This window comes from Zootoca vivipara, chromosome 7 (assembly GCF_963506605.1).
Source record: "Zootoca vivipara chromosome 7, rZooViv1.1, whole genome shotgun sequence".
Lineage (NCBI taxonomy): Eukaryota > Metazoa > Chordata > Lepidosauria > Squamata > Lacertidae > Zootoca > Zootoca vivipara.
The window spans coordinates 59,728,416-59,748,279 of NC_083282.1; the positions used below are offsets into that span (position 1 = coordinate 59,728,416).

Below are 19,864 nucleotides of genomic sequence, written 5' to 3' on the forward strand. Positions count from 1 at the left end.
GTGCCTCACAGCATTAGGGCAAGCTCCACCTAGTCCAGCATTGTCTGCAAGGAAGCCAGCAACCTACACACAATGCCAGCCCTTACTGTTAGGCAGAGTGATGTGGCCACGTCAGGCAAGACACTTTGGGTGTCATGAAAGGGCAACAAATTGTTAGTAATTAAATTTATTTCAATCAATCGTTTTATTTGCATGCCACCTTTCCACAGTTAAAACCATGCTCAATGTGGCTTACAACATATAAAAAAATTCCATAACTACAAATGTAACAAAAGTAGTCATAAATAATATACAAACAAACAAAACCACCGCCAAATTTAACGTAAATCATAAGATCCAAAATAAATACACAAGAATTAACATCATCATAAACAACAACCCCCCCTAAACAATACCGGAGCCCAAAAGTCTGTTCAGCAGCCTCAGCTTTTGGAGTCAGGCAGTGCCCCACCCTCCCAGTCCAGGTGGGAATAGACCTGCAAGGCAGGGAGCAGGCTTTCTAGGCCCCAGATGATCTATTTCTGTATTTTTACTTCCAGAAAAGTGAAGCGGCCCTTGTGGGATTCCAGTTGCCATAATAATTTGACCAGCCTTGGATACTCCCCTTAATTCGCTGGGTCAGGCTGCCATTTGCTGTTCTGCCTCAGGCAGCAAAATGTCATGGACTGGCTCTGTGAGACAATGCTGAAATTGCACTTGCTGGCCAATAGCCTACCAATGGAGTGCTATCTGTCCACCCCTGAATTAAGAGATAGAAATATGTGTTAATTTTCGGCAAAAATAAAATAAAAAAATACTTAGGGTAAAAGCTGCCTCCTTGCCTCCTTCACAAGCTTGTGGGTTGTTGGCTTTCTCAAATTTACAAAAAGTGAATAGGAATTTTGAAATAATAAAGAAGAAAAGGCCTTTTGCTTGTTCTAAGTGTGATGAGTTCAAATGTGAAAAGATTCCCACATGTATTCTCATCTTTTTAATTTGGCCTAATTGGCACAATGAAGCAGCCATAACAGCTGGTACCTGAGGTGGAACTGTGGAAAAGATGTTAACATGTTTAGCTGAACTCGTCAGTAGAATTTTTTAGAACAGGGCCAAAATTTATCCAAATATATCTTTCTGAGGAAAACTTTATTTTTCTCGCTCTCAACTCTGAGAAAAAAAGGATGTTTTGCCAAACATTTTCTGAATATTCATTACCATTTTTTGTGGTGGTCATAATTCCTCACCATCATCACAATGTCCTGGAATGATCCCAGGTCCAGTGCATTGTGAAGAAAACATAACGGTGGCCAGGCTGCCAGTGCAGTTACCACAACAGCAGCAAAACAAACCTTAGAAAAAAGGAGGAAAGAAACTGTGCTATTGCCACCACAAAGTTCAAACATCACCCATAAAGAAAGTGGAAAATTCCTCCTCCTCTGACAGAATATTTGGTGAAGTGATTCCCGCCATCACAGACAATTTTGACACTGGCAAATAAGGTAGAGAATTTCAGGACAGCCTTTCCCCTCTGCTTTATAATTTTTCTGCTAAAGTAAGTGAAGATGCACCAAAATGTGAGTTTCAGGATTAAAAATTTGAGTTTGAAATTCAAATGGAGAAACTGGATTCCAAACATTGCAATGCAGATTGTGCTCCACTTCTGCTTTTTAAATATGAATTTGCAGATTCACAGTGTTCAGTACTAACAATCTGGAGACTTTGTAGAGACATAAAAAGGTAAAGGACCCCTGACAGTTAAGTCCAGTCACGAACGACTCTGGGGTTGCAGTGCTCATCTCGCTTTACAGGCCGAGGGAGCTGGCGTTTGTCTGCAGACAGTTTTTCTGGGTCATGTGGCCAGTATGACTAAGCCACTTCTGGCAAACCAGAAACGGAAACACCATTTACCTTCCCACTGGAGCAGTACCTATTTATCTACTTGCACTTTGACGTGCTTTCGAACTGCTAGGTTGGTAGGAGCTTGGGACCGAGCAATGGGAGCTCATCCCGTCGCAGGGATTCGAACCGCCAACCTTACGATCAGCAAGCCCTAGGCTCAGTGATTTAGTCCACAGTGCCAGGCCACCCGCCATCCTTTGTAGAGACACAGAAGCTCCCAAATGGAGTGACTACACCAGGGGTCCCCAAACTAAGGCCCAGGGGCCAGATGTGGCCCAATCACCTTCTAAATCCGGCCCGTGGATGGTCCGGGAATCAGCATGTTTTTACATTAGTAGAATGTGTCCTTTTATTTAAAATGCATTTGTGGGGCATAGGAATTTGTTCATATTTTCCCCCAAAATATAGTCCGCCCCCCCCCAAGGTCTGAGGGACAGTGGACTGGCCCCCTGCTGAAAAAGTTTGCTGACCCCTGGACTACACTAATATACATTTCAGAAGCCACAGGAGATCATCTGTTAATTTCATTGTACTATAATAATATAATAATAATTTATTATTTATACCCCGCCCATCTGGCTGGGTTTCCCCAGCCACTCTGGGTGGCTTCCAACAGAAAAATAAAACACAGTAATCTATTAAACATTAAAAGCCTCCCTGAACAGGGCTGCCTGTACACAGTACTGTACACAGATTGTACATTGACAATAAAGGTATTATTATTATTATTATTATTATTATTATTACTTCCCCCAAACACCTCCTGTTGATTACTTTGTCTCTGATGCCACAATTTAATGTACAGAAAACAGTAAACATGCCCTTCATAATTTCATGGGGCATCTCACTGTACATTCCCTGGGGGAGGCTCATGTTGACAGGGAAATGACCATGTGATGAGGAAATAGCAGGTGTCGACATGTGTTAAACGTGGTGGAGGGGATGAAGATGAGTCTTCATGAAGTTAACATTTCCGTAGACATCTTTCACCTTCCTCATTGTGAAAGCAACCTTTTCATTGTTCCCTCTGAAAGTCACACACACACACACACACACACACACACACACACACACAAACACACACACGGCTTTAGAAACATAACTTTTTCTGAGACTTACCAAACAGGAAAGGTGATAATCCTAAATCAATATTGGCATGGTCATTCGGAGAATTCATGTGTTTGAGACCAATGCTTTTTATTTGTTTGGCTTTGTTTCTAAAAACCTGGGAGGCATTCTTGATTTTGCTGCGTTTCGTTTTTTAAACCAGGACATATCGTAAACCTTTCGGTCCCCTTTGGACATGGCAATGCCTTAGGGAAGACCTCTGTGAGCTCCCGGGCTTAAGAGCTGCCTTGGGTGTAACAATGGCTTACTGTAGCAGCAAGGAAAGAATGTCACCAAAGGAGCTGCTACGGGGTGTGGCCAGGTGAGAGCAGCCAGCCCTCTCTACCTGCTCAGGTGGCTTAGCTTTTAAAGCAGCTCAAAAGTTAGCTCAGCAGACTAGCACCTGCTGGAGCTCTCTGTGTGCTGGGTGGTAGCTGAGCAAACTGGAAATATGTTTTGCTAGAGGGAGCATTTGGAGACACGCCGGAGAAGGCAGCAGTCAGGATGAAGAAAAATCACTCTGTGCAGGGGACTATTAGCAGGCTCTTTGGGAAAAAACATGCCAGCAACAATTCCACCACTTCCCTCTACGTCACCAACCCCCCATGGATCTTCACTCAGGAGGTCACCACTGACAACCTGGCGAGAACTGGTCAGTATGGCTTCTTTTGTTTTGAGCTTTCAGGGAGAGGACTCGGAGGAGCCTGTTTGCCCTTCCACTATCCACTCCCCCCCCCAAAAAAAACCCAGACTTCAGCTTTAGGATGTTCAACTGTGGGGGGCTACCGGCACACTCAGAGGTGGGGTGTGCAGTTTCGATGCTGCTCTGGATACTTCCATCGGGGCCTTGAGAAAGCTTTATTAATAAGCCGTGCAGTCGGAAAACAACAGCCTTTAGTAGGAATGACTGGATTAAAGAGAAACTTGTTGGAACATGCAAAACTAAACTAGCAGCCTGTGATCCACTCTCTTTTTTAAAAAAACCAACAACCTCAGAAGAATGTGCAGATTTCAGCAAGTCTCCTGTAGAGCAGGAATATGGGTGTAATAGAGTGTAAGACAAGTAGCAGATCCACCAGACAGTTGTAAATAAATCTCTGACATATTTTTATGCGGGAGATTAGAGTTAGCACTGAAACCCAAAGGTCTCTCAGGTGTTGACAGCAGCAGGTGTGTTTATTCTGCATATTGTACTTAATTCTCTTGAAGTTTGTAATTGCGGAACAGCAAACTGGAGGCTCAGGTGGGTGGGTGCTAACTCTGAATAGTGTCTGAACAGGCAGAGTGTCAGAAATCCCGCACAAGAGCTGTTGGAACAAATGGAGGGTGCGCAGCTGAGTTCTTCGTAGACGGCGCCTTTGGAGGCCACCGGTGTTGCGAAACTTGTAGCCGTGTGTGGTTCACGCTAGGCAGTGGCGCTGACCTTGTCACAGTGTCCGGGGCTGTGACATTTCAGATGAAAGGGAGACCTAAGCAATAATAAGGGAGAATCAAATTCTCTGGGATGAAATGAAATGTAAAGCGTTGCCCTTTGGCATGCTTCTAGTTCAAAGAATGAGTCATTTCTTTGCTGTGTGTGTGGGGAGGGGGGGGGAGTTACGCAGTGTTTAATTAACAAGTTGGGCTCCAAGTTTGAGGCAGTATCTGCCAACACTGGAGCTCGTCTAGGTGCTAAAGTTAAGAATAAGCTTCTTTCTGGCATCTGATCTTATAGGACGCTTTGCAGAATCGCAGAGCTCTGCATCCGGGAATTCCCATGTGGTGGGCAAAGATTGAACGATAATGATAATATTGCACCCTCAAGATTTATCTGTTGTTCTTCTTCCTGTTCTCTGCTGCCGTTCTTGTTCCCCGTCCACGCAGACTTCCTTCTTCTGGGCTGTGGGTGTCCTTTGGGTTAGGTAATAAACATGCATAAACCTAAATATTGTTGAATCAAGATAGGCCTTCTTACACAAGGCAATGAGAAGCTGTCATTTCGGACAGCAGATTCCACTGGGCTACAGCAGGCTTGTCCAACTTCCAAGAGACTGTGATCTACTCCCGCTATAAAGAACTGGCGCTGATCTACCCACTGGATTGACCAAAGCTTTTTTTTAGAAAATCAGAGTTCTTTTCGGGAGATCAAAGTTGTTTTTAGGGGGGAGGGGGTCCCAAGACCTATCATGATGTACCACAGACACCCTGTGATCTACCAGTAGATCACGATCTACCTGTTGGACATCCCTATGCTACAGCATTTTCCTGAGTTCCATCTCTGTGAAAAATGACATTCCAAAATAAGTTCGAGGATGGAGAGGGGGATGGACCAATTGGCACAACGATAACTGCAAAAACAAGAAGGGGGGGTTCTGTCTCTATTGGATCAAGAAGCCTCAGTTAGGGTATACAATGTCAATCCTGAAAGAAAGAGAACCATGTGAGTAGATTAAAAACTGTGCACATTCATTATGGGACACGGGTGGCGCTGTGGTCTAAACCACAGAGCCTAGGGCTTCCCGATCAGAAGGTCTGCAGTTCGAATCCCCGCAACCGGGTGAGCTCCCGTTGCTCGGTCCCAGCTCCTGCCAACCTAGCAGTTCGAAAGCACATCAAAGTGCAAGTAGATAAATAGGTACCACTCCAGTGGGAAGGTAAACGGCGTTTTCGTGTGCTGCTCTGGTTTGCCAGAAGCAGCTTTGTCATGCTGGCCACATGAAAAAGCTGTACGCCAGCTCCCTCAGCCAGTAAAGCAAGATGAGCGCCGCAACCCCAGAGTCATCCGCGACTGGACCTAACAGTCAGGGGTCCCTTTACCTTTACATTCAGCATTAGTTTAATAGCAAAAGCAATGAAGTAGGAACAATTTTGGGAAGGGCTGCAGTTCAGTGAGCATTGGCTTTGGTTTTGTAAGGAGAAGACCCAAAGTTCAATCTCTACACAGGGCTGGGAATGTCCCCTCTCTTAAATCCTGGAGAGCCACTGCCAGTCCATGTAGACAGTATTGAGCTAGATGAATCTCACTCAGTAGAAGGCACCTTCCTATGCTCCTATGACAGTAGTTTTAAATTGTTGTTAATATTGTGTTTTAAAGTTGTAACCTGCCCTGGGACCTTAGAGTGAAGGGCAGGAAACAAACAAACAAACAAACAAACAAACAAACAAAACATTGGGCCCCCTTAGGCTTATAAGGCATTATTTTAGCTCACTTGATTTTGGATGGTCTGAGTTCACCTTCCTTAGCCTGCTGCCATTCACGTGTTTTGGACTCCTCGCAGTGCAAGGCAGCATGGCCAAGGATGTGGAATAATGGGAACTGTAGTCAAAAATCTTCAGGTGAGGGGAGTCTGCCCTGAGCGATATCTTTGTATTGTCCTCCATGCCCTTGGAAAACATGCTGGTAAGCTTGCCAGTTCAAATAAGAAATGTGGCTTTCTCCCACCTTCCCTGGAGTCCTTCTCATGAAGAACATTGTACAAAAAATCTTCGTTCCAGATAGACTGTGTGTGGACGCAATCTGCAGTGGGCAACAGTCTCCCCACCACCATCCTGCCATCTCAAGAGCGGCCAAAAGTTTCTATGGAAATGAATGCTGGTCACAATGGACTGTATCAATGCAGTTTGATATGCAAGATTGCGTTGGGGGTATAAACAGTCAGAACCATAGCTGCCAAGTTTTCCCTTTTCTCGCGAGGAAGCCTATTCAGCATAAGGGAAAATCCCTTTTAAAAAGGGATAACTTGGCAGCTATGGTCAGAACCCGTTTGTATCAACCAACCTACAGGTACAACCCCAAATCCAATCACCAACATACTCAAAGCCAAGCAGTCAGCTGCTGGGATATTAAGAAATGGTCCTACTCTGTGCCAACAGACTCACTCTGTAGCTTTTGAGTAACTTAGCACCTTTCGCCCCCACATTCAAACAAATCCGTGCTCTCACTCCTAAGTGGTTGAATGGTTACCAACACCCACCCAGGGCAAGAAACGCCCACCTCTTATCCAGTCAAAACAGAGCAAAACACGCATATAAAAGGAATGTAGGGGGGTGTCAGTGAGGATGGCTCTGGCCAGCGGCCACCTGTGATTTGCTGTGCAACTACTGTGGGAAAGTTATGCAGAAGTGTCCCAAGTCTGTACTAACTTCTACTGAGATACCTTGAAGAAGCTCCCAATTTGAGGCGCATCAGTGGGTCAATATAGCACTGAGGTTACCCTAGGCCTGTGTTATACAACCACCTTTAATGTTTGCTGCATGCTTTTCATGCTGCATGTGCTAAAAGAGATTGAATGCCTTAATCCCCACCTTAGTTTGTGTCTGATGAGTTGCAAAGTAAACACAGGTTACCCAACCAGAGATGGGTGTGGGCTTGTGGTGTCACTGACTCAGAGATTCCTGAATCTAGTCCCTGGCCCCGCCCCTCTCTGCTACACCTCCCTTAAAGCTATGGATGCAGTTGGCATAAAGAGAAAGCTACACCTCGTATGAGCAATGCAGCAAATCATAGAGTTGGAAGGCACCAAGAGGGTCAAGTAGTCCAGTGTTCTGCAACACAGGAATATTTTGCCCAACATGGGGCTCAACTCCACAGCCCTGAGATTAAGAGTGTCATCTTCTACCAGCTGAGCTATACTGACATGACATAGATCTGTCTTAGAAATAGCTCCAAACAACAAAATAAGCTCTCTCTCTCTCTCTCTCCGCCACCTACCCATTATTTCACCATCTTTTCTTTATATCCTCAGCAAGCATAACTGTTACCTCCTCTCTCCAAGTAACAAATTGGGCATTGTGGATTTTTATTGCTGAGGATGCTGCTTAAATATTCCTTATAGGGCCAAAAACTCTTTCATTTTTAACCATGACTGTATGGGGAAGGCCAATTTTAGGGTTTTCATGATGACTAGAAGCATGCTTGGAAAAAAATCAGGCATTTACGTGACAATGACAATTCAATGGCTTTGTGTGGACACTGGGGGTGGGGGTGGGAATGCAGGATTGAGGAGAACCCAATACACAACAAACAGCTGTCTGCAAGCAAACTAGGAAACAGTGAATGTGAATCCCACTTTCCTAACCAGGTCGATTAGCATTTTCTACTGGTGCTGTACAACTTCTCTGGTTGGATCACAAACCAATTCGGGCTGATTTGGGTTGACCCAAGATTTGGCCAGAGTGGATTGAAGAAGCTCCGGGTTGGATCCTGTCTGTCCTGAAAAAGCTAATGCATTGTATCGGCTTTTGCAGCTGTGAGAGGAAAGCACTGATGCATCTGAGCTTCAGCCACTTCCTTCTCCCCCGCTCAACTGCATGTTTAATCAGTTGAAAACTGTGCCAGGCCCCCTATCTAGCTCAGGACCCAGATCTGGGTTCAGCCTGGACCATCCCAAATCAGATCAGTAACAGATCAGGTCCCAAATAGGATCACAGAGGGCCATGCACAGCCCTACCCTCTTAGTTTCAATAATTTTGAAATAATTTTGGCAATGACAGTGTGGGGTAAAAATAACTTGTTTTTCCCTGCTTCAGCGGGCGGGACTAGAATGAGTGGAATGGAAAAGAAAAGGGACTAGAATTTGGGTGCACTTCAGGAGAAACAGCAAGAGCTGCTTGGCAATGGAGCCGACTGCCTTGGTGGATGTTGGACTCAGTGGCGGAGGAAGCCGCTCAGGCACCCAGAGCGGCACCCGGGGGGGGGGGAACCGGGGACGGGGCGTCGCTACGTAGCACGCATGTGTGCCGTCGCTACGTATGACTCATGCGGTTTGCCAGCAGCTACAGCAGCGAATGGAGGATCCCGGCACCATCCGTACAGCGCTGGAGCTTGGCTTGGGAGTCGCGGGGGGGGGGGTGCCGAGTGTCACCCCCCTCCAGGGTGGCACCTGGGGTGGCCCGCCCCCAACACACACCCTTGCTACGCACCTGAGCTGAGGACTTCCTCTAAAATATAGTGATTGGACGGTCTTCCTTCCTTCCTTCCTTCCTTCCTTCCTTCCTTCCTTCCTTCCTTCCTTCCTTCCTTCCTTCCCCAAACCTTTATTAGGCATTACAAATGTAGGCCATCATAAAACATCCATATTTTTAAAAACAAATATATACAAAGAAATAGCCATGTAAAAATATTTAATAACCAGGATTTTCATTCGAGTTTCTTCCTGCTAAATAGTGCCATTTAGCACTCTTAGAGATACTATTGATAAAAACTCAGCCCCCCTTGCAGTTACTTCCGGGTTAATGTCAGACAGATAGAATCTGATATTTTTATTGTGCTGGGATGTTAGACTACCCCAAAAAAAGGGATAGCACATGTTTGCGTAGCTGGTTGTACAATGGACTGTAGAAAATAATATGTTCCACTGTGGCTGATGCATTAAAAGAACATCCACAATGTCTATTATTTCTAGGGATGTTTAAATATCTGATGTTGGGCTGTCCTTTGTTGCACGTATTTAAGCAGAGGCTGGTTGGCTTATCAGTCAGGGATGCTATCGTGGCAAGATTCCTACATAGGCAGGCAGTTGGACTAGATGACTTCCAAGGTCCCTACTCTAAAAAAAATAATTCCATGATTCTAAATAAATGTGTCCTGCCCTCTGTGTTCAGTGTTTATGCATAAAACTGGAATGTGAAGAACAGTAAGTGAAATAGGGTCCTAGCAAGTGGTCGTACCAATGAACAGAGAACACAGGGCACACCCACTTATTTATTTATATCTCTGAAAGAGATATGCCCACACTTTTAATGACAATCACCTAGTGAAACTATCAAAGTCTTTGTGGTAGGAACTGGGGCTAAGGATACTCAAACAGCTAGCAAAGTTGCAGGTCCTTCTTGACCCTTCAACAGACACTAGTTTTGATTTATTTTACTGAACCGGGAAATAGAGAACAAGTAGGCTGTGTGTATTTACCAGTATGTTGATTGATTCAGCTGCAGACCACTTTTCATTTTTTGGGCTGTTTACAGTCTTCTCCGAGAGCATTCACTGATCTCATGCCCTGAACCCCCTCTTTGTTTGACTTCTCCCATGATGAGATATGAAACCAGAGTGACAGCAGCTTCCCATCGTGCCTGACAGTTTTCTTTGTCAGTCTCCGGAAGGCTTTGTCGTGTTTTCCTAACTCAGTATGGCTTAGTTTGCAAAGCCACATATTAACTGAGGTTGTTTCCAGACAACCTGTTTACTGAGCACTCATTCTGATCTGCTTATGGGGAGATTAGACAATATTGGCCGTTTATTGAGCGCTCATTTTGATTTGTTTACAGGGAGACTAGACAACATTGCATCAAGGAAATGTTATCGCACATTTTCCAGTGCATTTATTTTTCCATCCTTTCTCTTACCGCAAAAAGGCAGGTTTCAGAGGCAAGTTTTTGTGTGCAAGAGTTCCAAATCAATTTTAACTGCACAACCTGAATTTGCCAGTATTTGATTGTCCCTATTCTCAGGTGGGATTCAATGTCGAACCGCCCTGAGGTTGTTTACATTAAATGGAACTGGACAAATGCAAGCCACAGTGATGTTCTTCTGTACTGTCTAATTTTCACTTCTCTGCATCCTGCACAAGATACTTTTTACTTTAAAAACCAGCAAAAGATTCTTGCGGTACCTTTTAAAGACTAACAGATTTATGATGGCAAAAGCTTTTGTAGACCACAGCCCATTTCATTACTTGCAACTCCTTTTTGATTCTGCTTTCAATAGATTTTGGGCCTTTTTTATTTCTAAAGGGATTGCCATGATCATAGTTTATTTGTATGCCACTTTCCCATGATAAATCACGCTCAAAGCAGTTAATAACACCAACAACATTATAATAAAAGAATGCACTAACAAGTATAGTCATATGAACAACAGACTAAGGAAAACTTCTCCTATCAATAAATATACAATAAAATTAAACAACCCACTGATCATTCATCATAAGGTCTACCAATAAAAATACAAGAGAATACCGGTAATAATAATAATAATAATAATAATAATAATAATAATAATAAATTTATTTGTACCCCGGCCTCCCCGGCCGGAGCCGGACTCAGAGCAGCTAACATGCAGATAACAGCAAAAATAATACATCTCTGAAGCTAAATCTTGACCCCAACAATAACCCCTAAATAATACCCCTGTCGAGGGCTGCACACACCATAAATTTGGAGCACATTCCCCACCCCAAGAACCCTGGAAACTAGTTCACTCCTCCCAGGTAACTCCTAACAATTCCCACCATCCTTAACAAACTACAGTTCCCAGGATTCTTTTTTGCAGGGGCTGCTTTAAATTTATGGTGTATATGGAACCCAAATCTCTAAGCACCAGGAGCAACAGAGGCAGCCTTCAGCGCTGAACTTGGCCAGGGCTCTCCCTTCCTGGATCAGATGGGAAAGGTCAGATTTAAGAGCAGGTTTCAGTTCTTGCAGGACTTCCAGGGAGATGGTCTCTGGCACTTTCTGCAGCAGCCTTTGTAGCTGGTGTCAGCCAGGACTCCAGCTTCCTGTATAAGACTGAAGCCCGTTCTGTGGTGCCTTCATACCAAGTGGACAAACCGGTTGGAATCTGAAATTTGAGGTTGCACTAGCAGAGCAAAGATTGACAGGGACTCTTGCTTCTTTACAGTCCCTGCAGGACTTTGGCAGTTCTTACTGCCTTGGGCAGGGGTGGCATGAGGATCTGTGGACTGTCAACGATCCTCGGAGGCGTAGACCTTAGCCAAATATACCAAAACCTGAAGAAAGCCAGCTGAGTTCTGTCATGTTATTCAAGTTGGTTTTTGCAGCTGACTCACATGCTGAACTCAGACATGCCCATGCGGGTGTCAGTACAGGGATATATCATAGCTTTTGGTTCACAGGAGTGCCCTGTCTCTCCAATGTTCAGCCTCCTTCTCATTCCAGGCCAGCTGCATGGCACAGGTCTTGCTCATGAGGATTTGTCCAGAGAGCTTAACATTGTAAATGATTTAAAGTAAAGGGTGCATTTAGCCTAGCAAAGGGAATAGGGGTAGACAGACTGCCAAAGACTTCTTGGGAGTTCAGGTCCTCTCCAATATGGGAGTCATTTTCTTCCTCCTATTTTCCCACTCTAACTCCCCACCTCCAGTTTCAAATGCATTTTGTCCCCTTTTTAACTCCTTGGTGGAAGACACTGGCGGGGATTTAGAGCCAATAAATGATGGGGTGTGTGTGAAAGGGTTAAGCATAGGGTAGCCATATTTCAAAAAGTAGAATTCGTGACATCCGTATGGCAAGCCTAGTTAAGCATTCACTACCAGCTTAGGTAGTGAGTCTGACCAAACTGCGGGAGGCAGTGGAAGACAGGAGTGCCTGGCGTGCTCTGGTCCATGTGGGTCATGAAGAGTCGGACGCGACTAAACGACTAAACAACAACAACCAGCTTAGGGTTGCCATATTTCAAAAAGTGAAGATCTGGACACAAAAGTTGTTGAGCTTTTTTTGGCCAAAGTTATTCTGGCTATGTCTGGGAGATTCAAGATGTATGGCAGCCCTATACTAGCTGTTTCTCAAAGTGAGTTGCCATCTCTCACTTATCTCTTTGTTGTTATTTTACTGGCCATTCCTTAAGTACCAGATGAGCTGAAGCAGATGGCATGTTTGCTGAGCATTCAACCTCATTTGTTTGCAGAGAGATTAAATGATTTGGGCTATTTAATGAGCATTCCTTTTCTTTTCCTTTCCTTCCCTTGCTTCCAGGGAGGGTGCATGATGTTGCATCAAAGCAAGTGGTATCCCACACTTTTGAGTGCATTTCCCCCCTGCTTTTCTTATTACAAAAAGTCCGATCTTCTGGGAAAGTGAGTTTGTTGTGGAAGGCCTCCCAATCCACTATAATTGCACAACCTGAATTTGCCAGTATGCGATTGAATAGTGGCAGTCTGGAAGCACCCTTGCTGTTTGCATAGGGACATCTTCTGCACAGGGACATTTTTGCACCAGACCATTTCTGGGCACCTCGGTTTCCCTCACTGTTTTTTTGTTTTTGCAAGGTTTGTATAGATGCAGTTTTTCAGCAAACAACTTGCTACTAGAAGGATATAGATGCAATTCATCTCACACACCCTTAAAAACTGGATACAACATTGCATCAAAGTTTCTTAAGGCACCTGGTCTCCAGGTGAGGGCATCGAATGAAAGATGGGGTTAGGTTGGTGGATACTGCAGCTGCCTGGTTTTCCCATGGCACCCTAAACCTGCCTTTGGCAAGGTGTTGCAACATAGGAAAGGCAGACGAGCCACCTGAATAGAGTCTGTGTGGGCAGAGACTACACTGCTGTATCGGTAAAGAGAGCAGCTCACAGAGAACCTTTTTGTGAAAACCTTGGAGCCTCTAGATTGCACAGGCATGAGATGAGAAATACAGGCTGTACATGGTACATATAATTCTCATGCATAATAATAATAATACAAGGCCAGTGCAATTTAGTAAGCAAAGAATGAAACTGATCTAGAAGATGTAGACTGTACAGCAGACTATTCCTAGGTAAGTGTGCACAGGATTCTAACCATGGGGCACAATCCTATTCATGGTTACTCACTCATAAATGCCATTGCATTCAATGGTCCTTACTCCCTAATAAGCATTTTAAGAATTTGATTAATAACATGAACATAACACTTGGGAAATATATGGGACAGGTTCCCATGTCGTGTGGTCTGCTCTCCAAGAAATGTTTGCTCTCAAATTGCAGTTCCCCTCCCTTTTACTAACTAGGTAATCTTTAAGGAAGTTTTTTATGTTCGATGTCTTACTGTGTTTTGATTTGTTGGAAACTGCCCAGAGTAGCTGGGGTAACCCAATCAGATGGGTGTCTTATATTATTATTATTATTATTATTATTATTATTATTATTATTATTCCCATTTAAACTGTCATTTTTGCCATGACCAACACAACAGGAATTAAACTAGTCATGTGACTGGTGCAATATTATGGATATTTACCATTTGGTATACCTTGGATGTGATCCAACAGCAACAAACAGGCATCCAGATTATAATTTGCCACCTTTTCAGAAAAGGTTCTAAAAACAGATGGAAGAAGTGGGGAGCAGCAGTTTGGAGATGCGTTGAAAACATCATGCCAACTGGTTTATTGCCGTCAGCTTGGGCTGACTTCCTTGTCTCATGCAGTCGATTTAGAGGAAACCTTCTTTTTGAAGATGTGTTGAATCAATGTTATGATGAGGCTATTTGTAGCAGGCAGGAACCTCACCCAGACTGTTAACATCAAGGTCAACCTGATTATCTGCTCCCCTTTTAAAGCTTAATTTGGCCATCTAGAAAGGAAGCCAGGCAGAAGAGTCATAGACTTTGGGTGTCAGTAACCTCTCATATCATGACAGCCCAGACAACCAGGTATCTGAAGAATTCCAGCTTCAAGCTAGTGAGTAAGGCAAAAATAAATAGAAACCGGTAACACCTTGAGAAGCATATGCCCAGCTTTTCTTCTTGCATTAGCGAGAAATGTGTGCTGCAATTTCTACACAAATGTCAATTGCAAGGAAAAGTGGCTAGAAGCTGTCTCAGACTATGGTTCGACACTCTGTGTATGTATACCTTTGCTAACTTAATCCTTTCATGCAGGGGTAGGGATCTTCAGGCCTGGGAGCCGAATGCGCCCCTCGAAACCTCTCTCTTTCGCTCTCAGGACTCCCCCACCCTGGTCGCACCCCTCACTAGTGCAGCTACACACTCTACTTTTTAAAAAAATATTACTGATTCACACAATCACAAAAATACATATAATAAATACTCACATTATAATTATGCCATACTTAATTATAACTATATTGGGACCCAGGTGGTGCTGTGGTTAAACCACTGAGCCTAGGGCTTGCTGATCAGAAGGTCGGCAGTTCGAATCCCTGTGACGGGGTGAGCTCCCGTTGCTTGGTCCCAGCTCCTGCCAACCTAGCAGTTCGAAAGCACGTCAAAGTGCAAGTAGATAAATAGGAACCGCTACAGTGGGAAGGTAAACAGCGTTTCCGTGCGCTGCTCTGGTTTGCCAGAAGCGGCTTTGTCATGCTGGCCACATGACCTGGAAGCTATACGCCGGCTCCCTCGGCCAATAATGCGAGATGAGCGCGCAACCCCAGAGTCGGTCACGGGAACGCCATTTACCTTCCCGCTGTAGTGGTTCCTATTTATCTACTTGCACTTTGACGTGCTTTCAAACTGCTAGGTTGGCAGGAGCTGGGACCAAGCAACGGGAGCTCACCCCATCACAGGGATTCGAACCGCTGACCTTCTGATCAGCAAGCCCTAGGCTCAGTGGTTTAACCACAGCGCCACCTGGGTCCTATATAGCATATATTCAACACAAAAAACAGGGACAATTTGTTGTTGACAAAGGATAGCTGGACATATAAAGGGCCCCATTACCTTCAGTAGCTTAGGGCCTCATCAAACCTAAATCCGGCCCTGCTTCGTGCTCTCACTCTGTCCATTGCTGCCATGTGGCCCTAGGGAATGTGGCACTCTGGAAATTATCTTTCCACTCTCAGTCTTTCTAAGGCTGAATCAGCAATGAAATGTAATTGATAGGGTTGGGTGTGGGCATTTCCACGTGGCAATCCATCCTGCTTTGTGGCTGATGGCGCATATTCTGCACGGTGCACCTTCCTCTCTGCTTTACACATTCACTTTCTCAGTAGCAAAGTGCTGCAGAGCAGCCCTTTAAGCAGAGGTGGGGTTTATAGAAGCGGAGTGTCTCTGCTGATCATACCTGTTAATTCATAATGTTCAGCTGAGAACCTTATTAAAGTAAATTACAGGTTGTGGTGCTCATTACTAGAAGGAACAGCTCAGAGAGGCGTGGTCCCAAGGATGGAAGCTAGCTAGGAAGTCCCCAAGTTCTATTCTCAGCTCTGACACCAGTTCTGTCATCAGGTTTCCTCCCCTGTCAGCTTTACAAGGGGAATAGTTACAAGTAACATAATGTTTAGAAAGGATGCCTGTACCCACAGAAGAGATCAGATACTTCAAATAGTTTCTCTTTCCAACAGGGCTGGCTCCAGCGTCTATTACCATCAGGTATTTGCTGAGGCTCAAGGACTCCAGAAACATTTTTGTTTAAACAAGACAGGGGACCTCACAATAAACATTGCTTAGAGACTCTGTTTCCTTCAGATTGGTTTAAGTAGCTTCGGTTTGAGTACTTTCAGTTTAAGTACTCTGCGGACCTGTCTGGAATGGATTAATCCACTTTCCATTACTTTCAATGGGAAAGTTCGCTTCAGGTTAAGTACGCTTCAGGTTAAGTACAGACTTCCGGAACCAATTGTGTACTTACACCGAGGTACCACTGTATACCAAAACCTTGGAGTCATGGGCATTCAAATCATCATCATAAAATTCAAAAGCACTTGATTGTCAAAAGTCTCAGTTTACAAAAGATTACAGTAATGAGAAAATTATAATTATTATAATTGTTGTTGTTTTTTCAGTATATATCCTGCCCTTCATCCCAAAGGATTACAAAAACCTTGTAATGAAACATGATTCTTTATTATTTCATTTTTTAAAAAAAGGCTGGCTATTTCAGTGATTTTGCAAATGCAACATGACAGCAGCAATAGCGTTGACAATATCAGCAGTGCACATTCTTTGTTTTGTCGACTTCGTTATTTGTTAATTCTGTGGGGGTTTTTTCTATTTAGTGATCATTTGTAAATGTGGTGTTTTTGTAACCCACCTTGGGCTCATTTGGTGAAGGGCAGACTAAATTGTTTACCTCTGTTAGGAAGTGACGTTTTGGTGGACTGCAGTTCCCATAATGCAGCTGCATGCACAAAAATTGAGTAAACATCCGATGAGGAAGGTAGACGGAGGGCAGACTAGAGGTAGCAAAGGCCCTTCCTACAAAGGAATAAAAGGCAAGTGTTTTGTGTTCAGATTGTATTTCTTAACTGGTCTTCAGCAAAAGATTCTAGGGCAATGCACAAAAAGTACACATGCAACAGGTGAATACAATTTCCAAAAAGAAGATAAAGGCAAACTAAAAATGTAAAACCGGGGAACAGAGAAGGTAGTTCTAACTGAAATATAATCCAGAGCCACATTGACTTAAAATGGGACTTGCAGTGCAACTCTATACATCTCTATTCAGAATTAAGTCCCGTTAAGCTCAGTGAAGTGTATACAGAATTGCAACTTTACTTATTTTTGAGTAGACATGTCTAGGACTGTGCTCTTAATATGTTATACAGGTTTTATTAAGTTTGCCTTCAAACCTACCCTGTATGGTTAGTCACTATTACTATAGTTGGAAAATGGAAACTGAGAGGGAGCATGTATTTGACCTGAACTCTGGTTCATGAGCTGTTTAAAATGATATGTGTGTCTCGTGTGGAAAGGACATGGATTTAGGAAATAGAAAGCATACCATTCTGTGTCAATCAGTGATGGCTACATGCACATCTGTTGCACTGTACATACTACACAGGTGTACTTGGAAGGTCTCAAAAGTTGTGGCTACGCTGAAACATGGTCATGGTCCCATACAATGACACAGAGACTTGTATCGCCCTCAGCACCCATCTACACGTGATTTTCATGCCTTTTCCTATGTGAAAGTGCTTCCATGAAATTAATGTGCAATGGTTGAAGCACTCCTCAGTGTATTCAACCACTGAACTACACTGCTAGCAGTATGTTGGGAGGATATATTATACAGTGGTACCTCTACTTACGAATTTAATGCGTTCCAAATGCACATTCGAAAAAAGTCAAAAAAATTGTAAGTCGAATCCCATAGGAATGCATTGGGAGAAAAAAAATCGTAAGTAGAAAAAATCCTATCTAAACTGCATCCAAGATGGTGGACGGAGCTCCATTCGTAAGTAGAAACATTCGTAAGTAGAGTTATTCGCAAGTAGAGGTAGAAGTATATAATGAAGTAAAGGCTCCTCCACTTCCCAGTGGTAATGTGCTGTCCCTTCAGCACTATTTTGGGTTGGGAATGGCAACTGGGACCTTCCAGTGGCAACTACTGGTATATTTCGTGGTGGTCCCCTGTCTTTGGAATGCTGTTTCTTAAGAGGCCAATCTTATAAGTTTTTTTTTAAAAAAAAAGGGGGTGCAGGCTATTTGGAAGCTGTGTGGTGCATTGACTGAGTTTACTTGAAGGTTGACTTGACTTTAGCCTGCTGCCGCCACCGTTATCAAGGAATTTGATGTTGCTGGCTTTAAAGTGTATTGTTCCAAGGTCTTTTAAAAGAAGTGCAATTTTGAATCAGTTAATCTTTTAAAAGAAGTGCAGTTTTGAATCAGTTAATCTATCAACATGTTTATTTGGAAGTTCTGCAGATTTTGATGGGATTTATTCCTGAATATGTGTGCGTAGCCTTAAAAAATTATAATGGATTAAAACTATACCCCAGTAATCTGGCAGCATAAAAAAAAAGGAGTGTTCTTAGATTGGGAAAACTTAACATTGAAAGTGGAATTTTGTGTTCACTTTCACAGATGAGGGGAACACATTCTGCTCATATGTGGCAATCGTCCACAAACATAAAGTATGCTTCTTGTTTTAGAAGTTTTCTTACATACAAATATTTGGAGGGAAATCAACTGATTAAATCAACTAAGTGGCTAAAACTCATACCAATGCAATTGGTTAAAATCTTACAGCTCTTTTATCTGTATCCATATCTTTTGTGATATTAGCCAGTGTCCCAGCTGGGACCCATAAGGCAGATAATAAAATGCAAAAGCAAACACCTTTCTAGCATTAACAGAGCGATAATGTGATAGTATGATGCACCTGAATGGAGGAGCCAAGTTGTGCCCTTGGGCTGTCCCTACATTTAGGCACAGAATGGTGACCTGCCCCGAGGACTAGATTTGTTTTTTTTAAAAAAAAAAATATTTTATTAATTTTCCAATTAAAACCAATTATATCACATTCATTATTTCAAATTATACACATATATATATCAATCAAACCGAATGTTATGCCAAATCATCTAAAGAATTTTTTATTTGGGTTCCCATGCTTCAAGAAATTGGGGATTCCTCGCAACCGTCCACTGCCGTCTTTTTTCTAAAGTTCAAATCGTCCTCCAAGTTCATAATAATCCAGATCTTCCCCTTACAGTCACATAGATGTTTTCCACTTTCAACCGATTGTTTCCCAGCTGCTGAGATAAATATCAAACGAGGTTTCACAAATGTTCTTTCTCCTGTGTGGGTTAATCAGTCCAGCCTCCCCATAAATCTTCTTAGTCTGAAGCTCCCTGTTGCGGACTAGATTTGGGGTAACATTAAAAGACAGCCATTTGTCAATTATTGCTACCTTGTTTATTATTATCTTCTTGCCACCATCTCAGTTTTCTGCCCCAGGCACCAAAATGTCTCAACCATCTGCATTCTGCACCCTCTGAATTGTTTCCTGTTCCTGGCTTTATGTGTACCTCCTCTGTATCCTCTGGCTGCAGCAGTGGCATGAGGAAGAACCATTGCAGCTATTTGTCTTGTCTAACCTGGGGCTGGTGCCCCAGTGGATGATGCTCTGTTTGCCCAATGAGTGGGCTGTGCAGGAACATTTCTACTGGTAATTATGACGGGCGCAGGTGTCACCACATGTATAGTTTCCTAATTCTTTCCATTCCTCGTTGCCATTCTTAGGAAAGAATGAAGCAGCCAGGCAAAGAAAAATCCAGCCGTTTCGTGTAAAGCCTCACCCTGTGCCTCCTACTGTGTATTAAATTCACTGAATGGAGAATTCACTTGTCTGAGAAGTATTCACTTGCTGTGTTTGGTGTTTGTTGCAAAGCCACAAGACAAAAGGCACTGTGGGTGCTGGCTGCAAAGCTGAAAGCAGTGATATTCTTGAGCAACACTGGGGACTTATTGTCCCTCTGTGGCCTGTGCCGGAATGATA

The 19,864-nt window shown here is 43.5% G+C and overlaps 1 protein-coding gene across 1 annotated transcript in view; it reads left to right on the top strand.

Annotated features, from left to right (window-relative positions):
- Positions 1–3,000: 3,000 nt before the first annotated feature.
- The window catches only part of C7H6orf132 (chromosome 7 C6orf132 homolog), a 40,644-nt gene continuing 23,780 nt past the window's right edge, over positions 3,001–19,864 (top strand). Inside the window, exon 1 of the mRNA XM_035122569.2 lies at positions 3,001–3,637. Within this exon, the coding sequence (XP_034978460.2) occupies positions 3,490–3,637 (148 nt within the window). The 5' untranslated portion in view covers positions 3,001–3,489. The remainder of the gene's footprint in view (positions 3,638–19,864) is intronic.